This window comes from Eptatretus burgeri, chromosome 15 (assembly GCF_056783735.1).
Source record: "Eptatretus burgeri isolate ZD-2024b chromosome 15, Ebu_testis_v1, whole genome shotgun sequence".
Taxonomy (NCBI): Eukaryota; Metazoa; Chordata; class Myxini; order Myxiniformes; family Myxinidae; genus Eptatretus; species Eptatretus burgeri.
In genome coordinates, this window is record NC_140975.1 from 25,733,776 (window position 1) to 25,752,643 (window position 18,868).

The 18,868-nt window shown below is 41.7% G+C and overlaps 2 protein-coding genes across 2 annotated transcripts in view; one reads left to right on the top strand and one right to left on the bottom strand.

The window, feature by feature from the left end:
* Positions 1-7,037: 7,037 nt before the first annotated feature.
* LOC147011779 (uncharacterized) lies at positions 7,038-16,547 on the top strand. Its single transcript, XM_085855898.1, has 2 exons — positions 7,038-7,427; positions 13,825-16,547. Exons 1-2 carry the CDS (start codon positions 7,056-7,058, stop codon positions 13,951-13,953), a joined length of 501 nt encoding a protein of 166 aa, XP_085712024.1. The 5' UTR covers positions 7,038-7,055; the 3' UTR covers positions 13,954-16,547.
* Positions 16,548-17,236: 689 nt separating this feature from the next.
* LOC147011780 (myosin-16-like) overlaps positions 17,237-18,868 on the bottom strand; it is a 39,860-nt gene continuing 38,228 nt past the window's right edge. The window contains exon 46 of the mRNA XM_085855897.1: positions 17,237-17,541. The gene's annotated coding sequence lies outside the window, so the exon portion shown is untranslated. The remainder of the gene's footprint in view (positions 17,542-18,868) is intronic.

Sequence of the window (18,868 nt, forward strand, 5' to 3'; positions counted from 1 at the left end):
GAAAGAAATGACAGCATTCAGTGGCGAATTCAACCCTGGATGTCAGCAGAAGATTACGCCCAGTACAAGATTGTTAATGTCTATGCTCATCAATGGCCCAAATTTAGCAGGTTCAGTAAATGACTCCCAAGCATACCTGATACTCACACAGCTCTTGATTCACAACTGCAAGAAGAAAGGAAATGTTGAGGCAAAACAAGCAATGACGGCGACATAAACGATGCGAGGCGGGAGTTGTTCTCCAAGAAAAGCAGACCTCTTGAAAATATTCCACCAACTAAGGTACTTAGTACTAAGGGTATTAAGCAGAATGCTTGAATTAAATAGCAAGATTGAAATTTAGTGGATACCCAATCAGGTTTGTCTTATAGCAATGTACGTACTACTTTGTTGCAGGATGCACTGGTACAACATGTCAAGAGTTATCCTTCAGGCTGGAATTTGGTCAGCAAGTCGGCAGGCCCACGTTATCAAACCGTCGCCTGAAGTGATTGGATGGAGTCTACAGGCTGACCGATGGGAACCAATTTGGATGACAACACCAGAAGCTGCAAAAGCTTGCACTGAACTTATCAAATGTGGCTGTAAATCCGAGCGTGGTTGTCGCATCTGCAAATGTATCAAATCTGGGCTGAACTGCACTGACCTGTGCAGCTGCAAATTGCGAAAAGAACTAACTTGCTTGTGTTCATTAGTGTACATCATATACACATGTACATGATATAATGGTTCAGTTTTTATTAAAATATGTATCCAGCAAAGTATGTCTCGTATAACAAATGTCTCGCGAAACGTCAATGTTCGTATCGAGTGACCCATATTTTTTTCTACATGTGACCATTATCTTAGTTCCTGATGATCTAATCCCAAATCTGATGGTTCCAATCGACTCCCTGGGCATCATTACCTACAAATCAATAGTTTACACATATTTTTACGACCAATATTAACGAAGTTATAATTATTTATCGATTTTTATTTTTTTTTAATTTGTGCCGCCATCTTGGATTATGACCCATAATCACATGAAAATATGGTCAGATTTTTTGGATCATGGGATTTCTTTATTAAGTAAGTTCATAGGTAACCACAAAAATTTTTTGGCACTTTTGTCCAGCTTGTAACGATGTTTTCCCTTATTTCCCTCAATACAGAGATCAAGCTGCGGTGCATCGTTTGGGAATGTCAAGGTCTCTGACCTTGATTTTGCAGATGATGCAGTCATCTTTGTGGAGACTCTGGATATCCTTCTGGGGGCCCTCAGGGTGCTGAATGAGGAGTTGAATATTATAGGAATCAAAGTGGCTCCTGATTGCTGTAAGCTCACCTGGACTTAAGTCCAGTGAGCTTATGCAATTGAGCAGTGTCTGGAGGTGAGTCAGTGAGTGACTGAGTGGGTTAGTTAGTCTGTCAACACTTCAGTCATTATCGCTTGAAGCAAACACCCGATTTTGATGAAACTTGTCCACAAGCTTCATATCTGATGCATAATGAAGGTGTACTGACCGCATCAAAATCTGTGCTCATGAAGGGGATCTATGGGGGGGGGGGTTTGACCCCCACAAAATAGGTATTTGCTCTCCTCTGCAAAACCACACGCAAATCCGATGAAACTTGACCACGACCTTCATCACCCGTGATGTACCAAAGTTTGTTCACGGCATTAAAAGAAACAATCAGGGTGTAAGGGTGTGTGTGTGTGGGGGGGGGGGGGGGTGAATCACTGTTGCTTCAGGACGCACCGTTCTATTTTTATGGACACCACCAGGTTAATACCACTGGCAGTTCTGCTGGTGAGGGGTTTCCTTATATCCAAGCTCTGAATATGAATATGAAACAAGCTCTGAATATGGGAATACTTGGAAATATACTTCACTTTGAATTGTTTTAATAAGTTGACTTTGAAAACGAACAAACACATTGATTGTAAGTTATGCAGTGCGAAAAAGGAGAGGTTGGTTGGGGATTGAAGCAACTTCTGCATTCGCAGTTTGTCCAGCCTAAGATGCCCAATCTGATAGGTCAATTGTAAATATATCATTCGTCCTTGGAACTCTGTAACTACCTCCTCTACAGGGACAGATTGCTCATTGGAACTCCACTCCTTCCTCTGGGATAGGTCGATTATATCATTCCACATTGGATTTGGTGAATGTTAAACATCCCACGGTGTCTTTCGCAAAGAGTATGCGAGCTATCACCGGCACCCTGAACAAATTACAAATTCCTGCCCTAACCAGCAGAGGGCATTGCATCAGAGGCACAGCCGCACCCTCAGCCAATGGTGCGACCCCAAAGCCTTCTGCTGAATATTAACGAATAAGAAGATTCCACATTCGAGCTTAACCACTTTTTCCAACGGAACAGCTTGATTAACATTCCTCAATGGAATTCTCCGACTCCTTCCTGTACAGAAATGGATCCATTGCTATTTCTTGTTTGAACTCCATAACTCCCATCTTTGGGACAGATAGATTATATCATTCCTCTGGTATGTGAGGGTCTGGAACTGAGAAATAAATGTTTTTCCTGACTGTAGCATCCAATGCTGACACAAACGGTTTTACACCATGGTACCTTCAGAAACGTGCCCTTGCATACTTTGTGTTAATGCACTCACGACACCTGCATTGCCTGAGCAAACAATTCAAGATAATCTTATGGATGATGTAATGAACGTCGTAACTCGAGAGCAGACACCTGGGTGTGAGGAAGATTATTTTTCAACAAATGTATTTATTGCAAATTTTAACCTATGTCAATATGATCTAATTCTCACCTTACCAAATACCAGATATGGATCAGATTCCTTGCAAGATGACAAACAGACAAGGCCCCTTTTACCTACAATTCAAACTGAAAACTATATATATATATATATATATATATATATATATATATATATATATATATATATATATATATATATGTATGTGTATATATATATATATATATATATATATATATATATATATATATATGTATGTGTATATGTATATATGTATGTGTGTATATATGTATGTGTATATATATATAGTTATATATGTATGTATGTATGTGTGTATATATGTATATATGTATACAGTATATATGTATTTGGAAAAAATATTTCCTTGGTCTGATAAATCCCAGTTCTTGTTGTTTCATGCTGATGGGAGGACTAGGGTATGGAGAAAACCACATGAGTCTATGCATCCATCATGCTGTATCAATATTGAGGGCTGGTGGTGGTGGTGGTGGTGGTGGTGGTGTGATGGTGTGGGGTGTGGTTTCATGGCACATATTGGGTGCCTTGATAAGAGTGGAGCAACGTTTGAATGCCACAGGATATCTCAACATCATTGACAATCGTGTTCATTGTGCATCCCTTCATGGCAGCAGTGTATCCATCTGAATGGGTTTCTTTAGCAGGATAATGCCCCATGCCACAAGGCAAGGATTGTCCATGAATGGTTCCACGAACATGACAGTGAATTCAGCTTACTGCAGTGTCCTGCCCAGTCACCAGATCTCAATCCAATTGAGCATGTGTGGGACGAGATGGAATAAGCTATTCGAAGTGGACATCCACAACCAGCCAACTTGACACAACTGTGGGAAGCATTGGAATCACTATGGGCAAACTTCATTATCATCATCATCATCATCATCATCATCATCATCATCATCATTTATTTAAATCCCCCTTACGGGGGGGGGGGGGGTGCTGACTTTCACTCCTTCCATGACATATCTCCAGCTCTCCACTTTCTTCTATCTTTTGTGACTTCCACTCCCAATCCCAATTTCTGACTTGCTTTCATAACCAACTCCTTCCAACTCAACTTTGGCCTTCCTCTTCCCCTTTTCCCCTCCACTTCCAAATTCCATACTCTCTTAACTCCCTCATTGTCTCTCTTTCTTAGCACGTGACCCAACCATGTCAAGCCACTCCTTACCACCTCCACTATTGTATCTTTCAGACCAATCCTTTCCATCAACAACTCCGTGTTCCTTCTGTCTACCAACTGCACTCCACACATCTTTCTAATCATTGCTCTTTCTGTTCTTCTCAAGAGACCTTCTTCTACCGATCTCACAGTCCATGCTTCTGACCCATAAACCATTACTGCTCTCACACAGGTGGTATAGATCTTCCCTTTCAACTTCAAAGGCAATCATTTACCACATAACACTAATGCAAGCTTGTTGAACTTCCAACCAAATCTCGTTCTTCTTGTAACTGCAAGCTCGCTGCCTCCACTACTGTTGATGGTGTCACCCAGATAACAAAGTCTGCTTACTCTCTCAAGATCTTTCAATCTTTGCTCCGAATCCGGATCCTAATCCTGGTGGCTTAAATTTTCCTTCTGATGCAGCCACTCAAAACCACCATCTATTGTTTGTGTCACTCTTTTCACATTTGTACATCTACCATGAATCCATTTGTGACAAGAACTGCATCTGATGGCATTACTTACCACTCTTTTACCATAAACTCCACATGGATCTTTCTTGGCAAATTCAATAACCCCTGTTTCTTCACCACATTCCATAATTTTCGTTTTCCCCATATTGATTTTCAAACCTTTGCCTTCAAACGCCCTCTTCCATTTGTTGAACTGTGATTCCAACTCCTCCATTGATTCTGCAATCAAGACTAAATCATCCGCATAAAGTAATTCAAACAACACACCTTTTCTTTCTGACTCTGGCAATACGTCGAGTACCGTCACAAACAGGAGCGACGAAAGCACCGATCCCTGATGAACGCCCACGGCCACATCGAATTTTTCAGAGAAACCACTACCAACTTGAACTCGTGTCGTCGCATCCTCATAAAGTTTCATCACAACCTTCACCAAAGCCTCAGGAACATTTATTTTGCGTAGCGCCCATTCGATGACTTTCCTGGGGACTCTGCCAAACGCCTTTTCCAGGTCCACAAAACACATGAATAATTTATTTTTCTTTTCTTGATAGCACTCCTGACTCCTGCATGCGCCTGACTATGAAGATCGCATCAACCGTACCTTTTCCTGGCATGAAACCATATTGCATCTCATCAATCTTCACCACCTCCCTGAGCCGTTTCTCGAACACTCTTTCCACAAGTTTCATTCCATGTTCCAGTGGTTTCACTCCACGATACGATCCACATTCCATGACACTCCCTTTCCCTTTGTAGATGGGTACCAAGGTGCTTGGTTTCCAATCCTCTGGCATGCTCTTACCTTGAATTATCTCATTTACAACCTGATGTAATACTTCTAATCCATGAGGAGACGATGTAAAATGCTCCTTCGTAATGCTTGATGAACCACCTGCTTTTCCATTCGTCATACTTTCCAAAGCTTTCTTTATTTCTTCCTTTGAGATTTCTTTCACTGAGCCCTCCGTTCTTTCAGCGTCTACTAAACCATCCCGCTGATTTTCCTGATTCATGATGGATTCCATATGCTCCTTCCAGATTCTTCTTCCATCTTCATCAACAAAGAAAATCCTCCCATTTTTATCCTTTATACAGTTGCTTTCAGTTATGTCACGAGATTCCCTCTTCATTATCTTCAGTTTCTGAAAAAATTCCATCTTTGTTTCGTCAGATGACAAAACGTTTTGCTACATGACTTCAGAATCTCCAGTGGCTTTTGCATACTTCAAACAGGACTCAAGGTGGGGTTTTTTGAGTAATGGCTTCCTTCTTGCCACACTGTACAGGCCAGACTTTTGGAATGCTTGGGATATTGTCACATGCACACAGTGACCATTCTTTGGCATAAAGGCATGTAGCTCTTTCAGTGTTGCCATTGGCCTCTTGGTGTCCTCTCTGATTCATCTCCTCCTTGCTTGGTCATCCAGTTTGGAGGGATGGCCTGATCTCGGCAGGGTCTTGGTGGTACCACACACCTTCCACTTCTTAATGATTGTCTTGACTGTGCTGCAAGGGATAGTCAAGGCCTTTGAAATATTTTTAGACCCATCCCCTGATCTGTGCCTTTCCACAACTTTATCCCAGAGGTCTTTTGAAAACTCTTTGGTGCTCATGGTTGAGTCTTTGTTGTGAAATGCACTACCCAGCAGAGAAAACCTACAGGAACAGGTGATTTTATTCTGAAATAATCAGAATCACCACAATTTAACACAGGTGGAGGCAAATTAACTTGGTGTTACGGTTATTCAATGTTATGGCCAAATAACTTGTGATTTTGAAGGAGATTGGTTACACCTGAGCAAATTTACAATTGCTATTATAAGGGGGGTGGACACTTATCCAACTAAGAGATTCTAGTTTTGTATTTTTAATTAAATTTCTGAAATTTGTAGAATTTATTTTTCACTTGGAAGTTGTGGGTTACGATGTGTAAATAAAGGTGGAAAAAAAGTCTGATTTAATGGAATTTAATTCCAGGCTACAATGCAACAAAAGGTGAAAACGTGGAAAGGGAGTGTAGACTTTCTATAGGCACTGTATATTCCTTCCTCTCATCTCCTGTTTTGCCCACATCTACCTGAATTGTTTCATTCCAAGAACCCTCACATTCCACCTCCACTGTCCATAATCTCCTTCACATAAGCCTCCATACCTGTATCAAAGGAAATTGTAAGTTACGAGGTGACTCAATTTTAGCGAAGGACACTTTGAAATAGTGGTATGGAGACGATTCTTGGTGACCTTCAAATAAATAATTCTTTTATTTTTATTTTTCCATTTTGATGGAATATTAATGGGTTGGTGTTCTGGGGACAACGACTTGAGTTGCGGCAACCAAATAATTACGGGCTTCTTGAGCTGGTTTGTTGTTCAATATTTAGATCACTCTCCGAACAACAAAGTATTATGCAGTACCAAGGCTAAAAAGAGCACGGAAGATCAGGCAGGTAATTTAGACCTCAAACCAACAGCCATTTCGACAATAAAACAAGAATGTCAAAACCTTGTACAACTGAGCTTGTGTTGACATTCTCTATCGTAACCAGTATCCATGGCTACTGCACACAATTATACGTCATGAGTAAGATTGGATAACCAAATAATATTCCGTTGCTGTCAAGCCCATTCCATTGTGTGAGCAACCATGAACAGAGAGGTGGTGAACCCGGAGGCCGCAGAAAACTTTGAACTTCCTCCGTATGTAGTTGCCCCGAACATGGCTGGACAGCAATTGCCTCCTGGTTACCAAGATAACTCAGTGCTTGGGGCCTATCCTTCAAAGCCCCCTCTTCCAGGTGCTTATCCTGGGTATTATGGGCAATATCCACATGCCGGACCTCCTCCGAGTTATCAGGGCCCGTTGGTGAACCAAACAATCGTACAACCCATTCCAAACTCTCAGCATCATCGGAGGATTCCACAAGAACGTGTGAAAGACTACGTGGTATGGTCTCTCCTGGACCTCATTTTCTGTAACATCATCTGTGGTGCTCTGGCCCTCGTCTTCTCAGGTCTGGTGAGTTTGGAATGTTTGTTTTTCTAATCAATAATATTTTTGTATGTTGAGGCTCATGGAAGAGCAAAATTTAAGCTGCAAAATTTTTTTAACATTAACATTATATTAACAATATTAACTGCAAAAAAATTAACATGTCATTGAATCTCATCACCATTGTGAAGTTGGTAGATCTAATATAAGTACTTTGAAAAAAAGAGCGTATTTTTCCTGATGAGAAGTTTCAAATGTAATGACATTTGTTTCAAGTGTTAATCAAGTTGTGGACAACTACGTGGGAATTTGACTTTGGATTCAAAGGGGCTGAAATATCTCCCTTCCACCCCTCCTCCAACCTATTTCAGGAAATTCACCCCTTATGCCTATATTTTGCAAACCATTGTAACATCCCCCCCATGAATTATATATCACTCGAGATGTTGAATTGGTGTTGTTTTGGGGGCAATTGGAGCCCTCCTCCCCAGACCCTATTGAAAATCCTCAAACTACCTCTCTGGGAATCGTTAAAACCAGATAATTGGGAGATGAATGGCACACCTGAAACCAAATATGTTTACTTCCTGTTGAACCATAGTGAGCCTCAAACCTCGTTATGCCTCCTTCCCATGGGATCCTAAGGATGGTCTTAAACTCCAATATATATTGGAGGAAAGCGTGCCTTAAATACTTTCATGTTGTAAGATCCCAGCATATGCCTCAAACGAAAATATATTTTCTATGTTCAGTACCTCTAAGACCCTTGTCCCTTCATCCCTAAATCTTTCATATACCTGCAGGACCCAAAGGTGTCCTTAATCCGCAATATCTTTACTACCTGTAGGATCCTGAAGAATGCATGCCTCAAACCACAATATATTTCTCACACCTGGAGGACCCAAATCCCTCAACGCCAAATATCTTTCCTTTTGCTGTAGGACCCAAAAGCATGCCAAAAAACCCAATATCTTTGCTACATTGTAGAACCCTAAAACACACCTCAAACCACAATATATTTACCACCTGTAGGACCCAACCTCCTTAAACCACAATATCTTTCTTACACCTGGAGGACCCTAGTCCCTCAAACCACAATACTGTATCTTTCCTATACCTGTAGGATGCTAAAGCATGCCTCAAACTATAAAGTCTTTCCTATACCTGTAGGACACAAAAGGAGGACTCAAACCGCAGTATTTTTCCTGTAGTTATAAATTCCTGTAGTTATAATTCCTAAAGCATACCTCGAACCACTACCCATGTGGTCAAAACTGTGCCTCACAGCTCCATATCCTCAAGAATTTCTTCCAAGAGTTCCTTGTAAACCACTCAAATCAGCTTTCCAGTTTGCAATATTAAAACAAGAAAAAGAGCAATCAGAGATTGCAGTCCCTCGTCAGGACTTGTGTGTTATGTAATTAATGAGACGTAACTACAACTGCCACTTTATAATTGTTGGCAGTGATGACCGAGTCCCAAGACGTCCCACTTTGATGCAACCCTGCTTTGATTGGACACCTGACCCTGACCCATGACGTTTTAAAAATTATTATTCAATTGAATTTAGAAAGGGATTAAAATAAATTAAATTCAAATCAAATGGAAGACCAAATACATACAGTCCTGCATTGGAGTAATCAGAAGGAACCCAAACAATCAAAAAGCAAAGACAAAGCCATCAGGAGGAACCTGATTAGAATTCGGGTTTCAGCTGCTCCTCCTCTACCTCAAACCCATCCAGGCACAGCCAAGTGAGTCTTATTCAAAAAAAATTAATAATAATTTTTTTTAAAAAGAGAAAGAACCCAGATCAAAAAAATATTAAATACTTCTGGCTGCCAGACCATGCATTATTCAAATTGATATTTAAAACATTTATTCCCCATCACTACTCAATCATGATTATGAAGTTTCACATTGATTGATTAGGCAGTTCCAGAGAAAACATTATTTAATATTTTCTTCAATCCAATATGGCTACCAAATCATGTGACCTATTAATTATTCCTTAACAAACTTGTACACTAATGGCTTTGGAAACATTTGTGTGAAGTTTCCCCTCGATCTGTCCAGCCGTTCTGAAGAAGAAAGTTTTTTTTTTTTTAATATACGTTTTAGGGTAAATCCAATATAGCTGCCAAACTATGTGACCTGTGATGTCATATGTGTGACCAATTTGTTCCTCATGGATAAGCGGTCATACGTGTAAAGTTTCGTCTCGATCTGTTCAGCCACTTCGGAGAAGAAGATTTTTGAACGTTGAAAAAACAACAGCAATATGGCTGCCGAATCACATTACTGATGACCTCATCAATTTTTTTTCTGTGGAATATTTTATCCCGAGATGACCTTCAAAAGTTTTCATATTGTTTGGATAAAGCGTTTGACGTATGTAATTATGACATCAGAACGAAGGGACCTATGATGTCATAAAAATCACACTTATTCACCATGAGGAGAACTTGCCGTGTGCCAAGTTTCAATTTTTTCCTTGGTGTGGTTTCGGAAATACAGAGGTCCAAGTTTTTTCAACATGGCTGCCACACCACATGACTGATGTGACGTCATCATTATCAATAGAACATTCTACATTAGTAGCTCCTGTGGTGAAATTTTTTGTCTCAGTCCAACAAGCGGTTGCAGAGATAAACACTAAAGTTCTGTGCGGACAAACAAGAAAAAGACGTCGTGCCTTGCAAGATCCACCCCCCTCTTCAAAGGTTGCCATGGATACATCAAATTGTCCATTTCATTAAGATATAAATTGACAATCTTTAGCAAAGCTCAGGCCAATCAGATGAAAATTGATTATTTTTCAGATTGAAATTGATGATTTTAAAAGTTTGACCCTGAGTTGACCTTTGACCTCAAATAGTTGCTTTCCCACTGCAGTGATGGACTATGCAAATCGTGTTCAACTTTCAAGTTAATAGGATGTAAAGTGATGATTTTTCAGTTTAAAATTGATGATTTTAGGAGGTTGACCTTTGACCTTTTGACCTCAAATAGTTGGTTTCCAAATTCAGTGACAATCTGCAAATCAGGTTCAACTTTCAAATCAATCGGATGAAAAATGACGATTTCAGAAATTTGACCTCAAGATGACCTTTGACCTCAAAATCAATGGGCTTCTCAGTTGAGACTACCTCTACAACTTGCAAAAGTTTCATGATGAGTGGTTTAGAATTGTGACCTGCACGAGCGCGTTGCAGGTGTGTTTACGGCCCTGTGATGGGAGCAAGGTACAAACGTGAGGACCAGGAGAGCAAAAAAAAGTTGGAAATGCATTCCGGCAGACAATCACCTGAGTAAATATCGACATCCATCAAAAGTCACAGAATGTCCACCTCCTGTGATGAGGACCAGATTGATGACGTCACACTTCGGTTGGGGGGGGTGGGGCATTTCAGACACGAAGTGTCTTCTCAGGTCACATTTCTCTTTATTTACACTTCGTGTGTAAATGTTTCGCTTATTTGTTTTTGTTATTTGTTTTGCTTCTTGTGTGCTAATAATGCTTTGTCGCACATTCAGATCCTTCGTCTCGATGTAAACCGGTTACTTTGATCATTGTACCTTGTTCGTTGTGCAGTGCTACAGTCATTTAAAATTAAACACGTCATCCTGAATTCATTCATGGTTATAATTAATTAAAACATTTGCAGACAAATTGTTCAATCAGACACTCAAACACAACATGACGTCACACTTCTCACAGTGTATCTGTCCACTCGCAGTGTATCTGTCCACTCGCAGTGTTGATCCAACACTTTGAGCACGGAGTGCCGCACCATGGAGGACACCGTCCTCGGGACTGAATCGTTTAACATTTATGACGTTTTCGTCATTTATACGTCATTGTGCGAGTTAATTTCCACATTGTGATTGCGCTAAGACTTTGCGTATTGGCTTTGTGTTAATTAACTATGTTTTATGAAAAGTGACATTGCAATAATGGAAACGAGATATCTGCGATCACAAAGCGATTGCTCCTGACTTACCTTTGGCCCGGGATACAATGATGGCTATATTTTGTTTGGATCACCATATCACCTTGATCTTCAACATTTATGGATAAAGTGTTGATTAAGAAAATGTGTCCCAAACTACAGTCTATTCATACAACTCAACATCATGAAAATCTGAGGACAATTATTCAAGTTATGATCAAAAAGGTGTTTTTTGTTAATTTGGTCACAATCCTAAAAAAAAAAAAGGTCAATGACACTAATCTAATATCAGGTGTACAACTTCAGTGCAGGTACACTATTATGAATGAAGAACATCTTGGAAAGGCCAAGTGGTGTTTGTGATTCCGGCATCAGTAAAATTTAGTGATGACCAAAAATTTGACCTTGACCTTTTGTTTGATTTGACCTTGGCCTTTAATCGGGAGGGGTATGATGCACCAAAGAGGTCAACGATTGACCGTATCCTTGCTCTTTGGGTCCTCACCGAACACTGACGAGTGTTTCGGCAGGGGCTGCTTGCAGCTTATGTTGATCTCTGTAAAGCATTCGATTCAGTGAATCGGGATGCCCTCTGGAGGATTATTCGTCTTAGTGGGGTGCCACCAAAACTGATCGATCTGATGTCTGAACTCCACTCTGGTACTGAGAGGGCTGTGAGATGTGGTGGTACCATCTCTGACATTTCCAGTTGTTACTGGAGTTCGTCAAGGGTGTGTACTGTGTACTGGCCCCCACACTTTTCAGCACTTGTGTGGACTGCATTCTAGGGAGGATGTCAGAGAGATCAAGTTGCGGTGCATCATTTGGGAATGTCAAGATCTCTGACCTTGATTTCGCAGATGATGCAGTCATCTTTGCGGAGACTCCAGATATCCTTTTGGGGGCCCTCGAGGTGCTGAATGAGGAGTCGGAGCCGCTGGGATTACGGGTTTCCTGGGTCAAAACTAAGATCCAGGCTTTCAATGACATCTTGGATGCTGCTGTCCTGTCTGTGCCTGTTTGTGGTGAGCATGTTGAGGTTGTGGAGAGATTCACTTACCTTGGCAGTGATATTCATGTCTCTGCTGGCTGCGAGTCAGAGGTCAATAGACGTCTGGGTCGGGCCTGGGGAGTCATGGATTCACTGGATCATGGGGTGTGGCGCTGCCGGTACCTGTGTGGGAGGACGAAAGTCCGAGTCTTCAGGTCCTTGGTGCTTCCAGGCTTGCTCTACAGATGTGAGACTTGGACTCTGACCAGGGATCTGAGACGGAGACATAATTCCTTTAGTACCATGTCTCTACGGAGAATCCTTGGCTATCGCTGGTCAGACTTTGTGTCCAACGAGCGGTTGCTGAGAGACTCAAATGAGATTTGTTACCCACATAGTCCGTGAGCATCAGCTGCTCACGGGGGTATGGACATGTGGCTCTTTCCTGATGCTGATCCTGTTCACCAGATTCTCTCAGCAAGGGAGTCTCCTGAGTGGAGAAGGCCAATGGGCCGACCACGTGCCTTGTGGTTGCAGCAGGTTGATCGGCATCTCAAGGAGATGGGGATGGGCCAGGCATCTGCCTGGGGGATGGCCAAACGGAGGCCCCTGGAGTACTGGTGGAAAGTGGATGCAGCGATGCGCTGCTCTGGCGCATGCTCCTCTACCTGACCTGACCTGGTATGATGCAAATGACGTTTACATGCACCTTTCCATAATCTATCCAGAGAGGGCAATTTTGTTCCGCTCGGACAAACTTTCGTCAACTTATGGTAAAAAAAACAACATTTTTATGCCTATAATTAGGTCATGACCTTAAAATTAGGTCAATGTCAAAAAATATGCCAATCCCACATACTTTCTATTCACATTATTGATACAAAATTGAATTACGAAAGTCCCAGCAGGCTTGAGTTTGATACCGTTTGAAGATTTGGAGTGTTGAGTGCAGGAATAATTTATTTTTATTTTTTTTTAAATGGTGGTTTAGTACTCCTGGGGGGGTCGAAGAAACTCTGCGGTTCCATTAAAAACTGGGGGCGCTAATTGTGGAACCAAACCCTACAACAGCAATAAGCCTTCCCCTCTGCTATCGACTTATTGGTTTCTTGAATAAATACCAATACGTTTAACTTGAAGGTTTGAATGGTGATCAGTCAGTCCATGACCGGAGCTGTGTTGAGTTACCAAGCAGTGAGCTAGCGCTTGCCAAGCCAGCCGTTCCTTAATGGTTTCAAACGGAGTGCTTGCTCGAGTGCTTAAGCCACTTAGTGAGCGGTCCACAAGAAACTTGGTAACTGAACCACCGCTGGCCACAACTAAATACTGTAATATGAAACTGTGGTTCTAATATAGTCCCTTTACAACCACCTACGGTATTTATCGATTATTTTAACGTGAGGCTACGAACTTACTGATCGCCCTTGGCACCGTGAAACACTGGATTCATATGAACACCTGTTTCTCTTTTCTTCCCAAGATCATCTCGGACCGGGATTGTGAAGAATCCCAGAACTATTCGAGAGCGGCCTTTTGGACCAATGTTATCGGCACGGTCTTTGGGGTGTTCATGTGGGTCATCATTGTGATTCTCATTTCAATGCACTAACCACTGTGCGGTCACCCTTGGCATGTGAGTGCGATGGCAGGATAGTTGTGTCATGGGAGGTTAACTACAATAATGCTACTTATTCAAAACATCGCGATGCTTCTCATGTTTTTGTAAAATGTTTTTGATCAAGAAGTCCGTCTTCCTTAAGCTGGGCCAACAGTGACTGCTCAAGGTGTGGTGACCATGCCTGTGGATCCACCCAGTACCCAGTGCTGACGACATGATACTTTACTGTCTGATGAGTAAACCCATTGTAGATGTTATTAAACCGTTTTATTCGTTCATTATTTTCAGCAACAGCCACATTTACTGACCAAGTAGGTCAACAGGTGATACCTACAAGCCAAAGGTCAGTGGTTGAGGCCAAAAAGCTTATTATATAGTTTAACGTCTGCAATATTAAGACAGTTAATTCAATCGATATTCATTTGGGTAGTTAAACAATCTGAACATCAATGTGGCTATCTATTTATTATGTACATGTGGGAGAGCAGGATAGATATATGAAGGACTCCTTCAGCTTATTCAATGACCATGCATCCAGATCACCAGCTGGTTTCAACCATCTTCATACACAATCAAGGCTCCTGAAAGAGCTAGATCACTGAACAGATCAGGACGCAACGGAACAAAAAGGGCCAACAGAGCAAGGAGTAAGACAGACAATGGGTGTGGGGAGGAATGTGGAGATATGGGATGGACAAGATGGATGCAGAAGCAAAACCTGGAAATTTGGAAGAAGGGGGCTTGGGGTGGGGTGAGGGTTAACGAGGGTAGAAAAGATCATGGTTTTGGATTGGGGATGACGTAAGATGGTGGTGAACAGCTGTCTTGAAGACCTGGAGGGAAGAATGAGATTGAAGACAATATGGAAGTTGGTTTTAGCACAGAACCTTTAGTTTGAAAGGCATCCAATCAGAGAGGTTGTAATCTGCCTTCCATAACAGACATTAAACTATAGTAAGCTTTTTGACCTCCACCGTTGACCTTTGGCTTGTAGGCACTGTCCATCGACCTACCAGTCAGAGAGGGAGGTGGCGCGAGAGAGAGAGAGGGAGGTGGCGCGAGAGAGAGAGAGGGAGGTGGCGCGAGAGAGAGAGAGGGAGGTGGCGCGAGAGAGGTGGCGAGAGGGAGGTGGCACGAGAGAGAAAGGTGGCGCGAGAGAGAGAGGTGGCGCGAGAGAGAGAGGTGGCGCGAGAGAGAGAGAGAGGAATTGTGGTTGAAGTAGTCAGGAAGTTGAATAACAATGGTTTAGAAAATAATAGGGAAGAGATTTTGACTTGTGGCCTACAAGGAAAATGAATTGCAGGAGAACAGTCAAAATACAAAATACACAATTTGTAGATGAGCCCAGGTAATGGTTCAATCGTTGAGGATCGACTGAAGGAAAATTGTAAAATGCTGGATCATGTTAAGGTCATGGTTTCAACATTACGCGGCCCCTTTCGTAACTGCACGGATGTCAATAACAAGACAGTTCTTTATCCAAAAATGAAATTTAAACTCCATGACAGGTGAATTACCTTATGTTGTGCCGTTAAATGTAATACCTTTCTTGTTTTTGTCAATCATATATTAAATAGATTAATAATCGACTGTTTTACATACGTAGCATTAAAATAACCACCTGCTGGGCAGCTATACCAACCATTAGGTGGTGTCTCAGCACCTGGATATTGAAGCGAATACGTAAATCATACACATAAGGTCATGGTTGTTGTACATCTGGGGCCTCTACAGTCATAAGAAAATATTTCAAATAAAGTCACTGTTAGAACAACTGTTTTAGTTTGTGAGGTCTTATTTACTGTGAATGTCAAATATACAATGCATTCCAACCTGCACTCCCTTCTTCACTTCGCCTCCAGCAAGATTTATTGAACAATAAAAGGAGGAGAAGAGATAATTATGAACTTGAGGAGAAGAAACTGGAAGATGTACTGATTAGGTGGCTGGGAAGTGTGAAGGAGACAGATTACATGAGTTCTTTCAAACAGATCAGTGATATGAATCAAACAGGTGCGATTATTTGGGGGTATGTCCACACTCAGATGTGCGAGGGTGAGGATGAGGATCGGCGAGGAATCATCTGAGGAAGATCAGAATGTGGTTGGGGTGGGTTAGCCTGGAATGTATCTGTCTGAGAAACGGTGCTAGATGGGGCTGAGTGATTGGCCACCCAGATGTGGGTTATAGCTGCATGAGGATCAACGCTCGGTGAGCGTGGTTGAGGGATCGTCTGGATGCGACTGTGTGGGTTCGTCCCGACGGAGCTGGGTGAAGATTTGCTCGGCTTGTATCACTGGATGAGGTGGGTGGGACAATCCCTTGAGGAAGGACCTTCAAGCCTGCTGCAACCAAAGGTCACCCATATGTTGTGGTGAAACTTGCTTGCTAATCCCAGGCAGCCAAATTTTGCTTGCAACCATCTTCAAAACCGAACCAAGTGATAACCAGTTGTTTCAATCTTGTGAGGGCCTTCTGACATGTTCAAACAGCAAATCCAGGCAATGACAATCAGCCAGAAGAAATACAATGCGAACATGGGATCTTATTAATAAATCGGTAAGGGTGATTGAACAAGGGCTCTCTATTTATTATGTACCCCGATAAATATTATGTACCCCTCCTCATAATGGTCCACATGCTTCCCTCCCCTCCCCTTACTCCAGTCTCTTGCACAACCTCTTTCCCTTTTCTCTCCATTCATACACTCGGGTCCCAACTTTCGCATATAATGTTTTTATCTTTCAAACAATATTTTTTGAAAATTTTGAAAAATATAAATACTCATGTTCTTCAGACTATTGTTATCTCACTCAAAGACCGTTTTGAAGGTCCCCTCTGTACAGGTGAATACCTTTATAAACAAATATTCATTTTATTGTAACGACATGCCCCATGGAGGTTGAGAAGTATCTTTCATCGGACGGTTCTTGGCTCTGTTTTTGGAATGTGTGATAACCATTCTGGAATCCTGGTTTCACCCAAAGCCATAATTTCACAATAAAATGAGTTTGTTGTCTCAAACTCTTTTGGGTCTAGGATTTCAAGGCTGCTCCTCACCACAACCTTATGGTACCTTTCTCCCATTCCTACTACTGCGCCTTGCTCCACCTGCTGGCACCCTGTGCCAAGCCTTATCCCACAATTCCTCTACATGTGCTGTCGTGCATCCATTTGTTCTTGTCCTACTGCTTAACCTTCACTCCAAGTTATTGTGCTTTTCTATGAGCCTCAATACCTGTATTTAATAAAATAAAGGTGATGAACGAGGAGATTCTTCATCATTTTGAATAGTTCCTTTATTTTCTACACAATTACATCTGCCTTTCTGATCATGACTTCCCCCAAGGGATACAGAAATGAAACAATACCCTGAAGATGTCATACAAAGTAAGGGTAGGCGAGACGCCCACCAGCACCCGGCTTAGCCGAGTGGCAAACAGTGAACCAGGCCCATGAACCTCGATTACCCATTGGGGCAATTCCCGTTGCTTTGCAACAAGACGATCAACGAGGAGTTCAGCTGAAGGGAAACTCATCAGAATAGGACAAGCATGATGAAGTCAAAGATCTGTAAACCTGAGAAGGGTGGGGAAAGGACAGCACAGGTTAAAAAATAAAATAAAATAAAAAACCCCACTATTTAGCATTTAAAATGGCATGGTAATTCTGCAAGGACATGGGATTTAAAGGAGAAAAAAATTCCTTTATTTCCCAGTAAAAAATTCCAATAAAAATAAAGCTTTGGATTCTGCAAACTCCAATGGAGACTGATGTTATGCATGCGGAAGAGCCAGCTCATAGGAGAGAGAGCCACGGATTAAGGCCTTGGAGGATGAGTAGTTCCGATTTTTCAAAGAACGACTTGGAATGATGAATGCCCAGACTGCGGCCAGCTCTGGAGGCCAACTGTGCTATATGGTTGGCCCAAGAGAGGTCATGACTGGTGGTGAGGCCTTGAAATTCCAGAAACTGAACCTCTTCCAGCAGTTGACCATGAAAACAGATAGGTGAGTTCGTTCAGCAATCCTTCCAGAGTGACAAGGTGAGACTGAGATTTTCCAGGGTTGAAAGACATGTTCCAATTGATCGACCAGTGTTGAGCAGGCAGAGAGCAAAATTAGATTGGAGCAAACAAAAGTAAAGATTAATGAGGTTTAAAATCAGCATGCATTGCGCTGGAACAATCATCCGGTCATCATTTGTCTGTCCGAGGTGTTCTGGCCAAATATCTAGGCGAGTGAAGCTTCTTGACAAGGATTGCACTGGATGGTTTGCCATTGTGTTCACAGACGGAGTAAGGCAGGCCAGGGTCTTGGCACACAATGGCCTACTCTTTGTGAAAGACTGGTTGGCCTGTTCAGCCCATTCTCATCTGAACTGAGGACTCACGATGGTGGTTACGAGTACCATTGTCATCTGAACTTTTGTTTTATTGTGTCTTTGTAATTCACCATAAAGTACAGTCGTTCACTTGTGCATTTATCCAGCATGTGATTATGAACCAGTCCACGACGAGTCTTCAATCAATATATAAACAAGGACAAATGTGTCCACGAGCAGCGTCCTAAAGATTTTGTCGGCTGAAAAAAACAAATAAAAAAAACAACAACTTCCGATATTTCGTCATGTGCCTTGATTAAGCCAATAGCGAAACACGTCAAAATGTATTTACGATATATCGTGTATTTACGAAATTACAGTACGATAAATGGAATAATCTTTAAATAGTAACATGAACTTTTCAAAACTTTAAAGCAAATGTCCGAATATATTTAAAAGTTCATGATAGACGCTCTCAAAAGGCACCGTCTATGTGAGGATGTGTACATGTGCTCAGTATTTAAGGAGATCCGGATCTCGTACATACAAGAGCCGAGTCCTCGAGATTAAGGTTTTGTCTTCA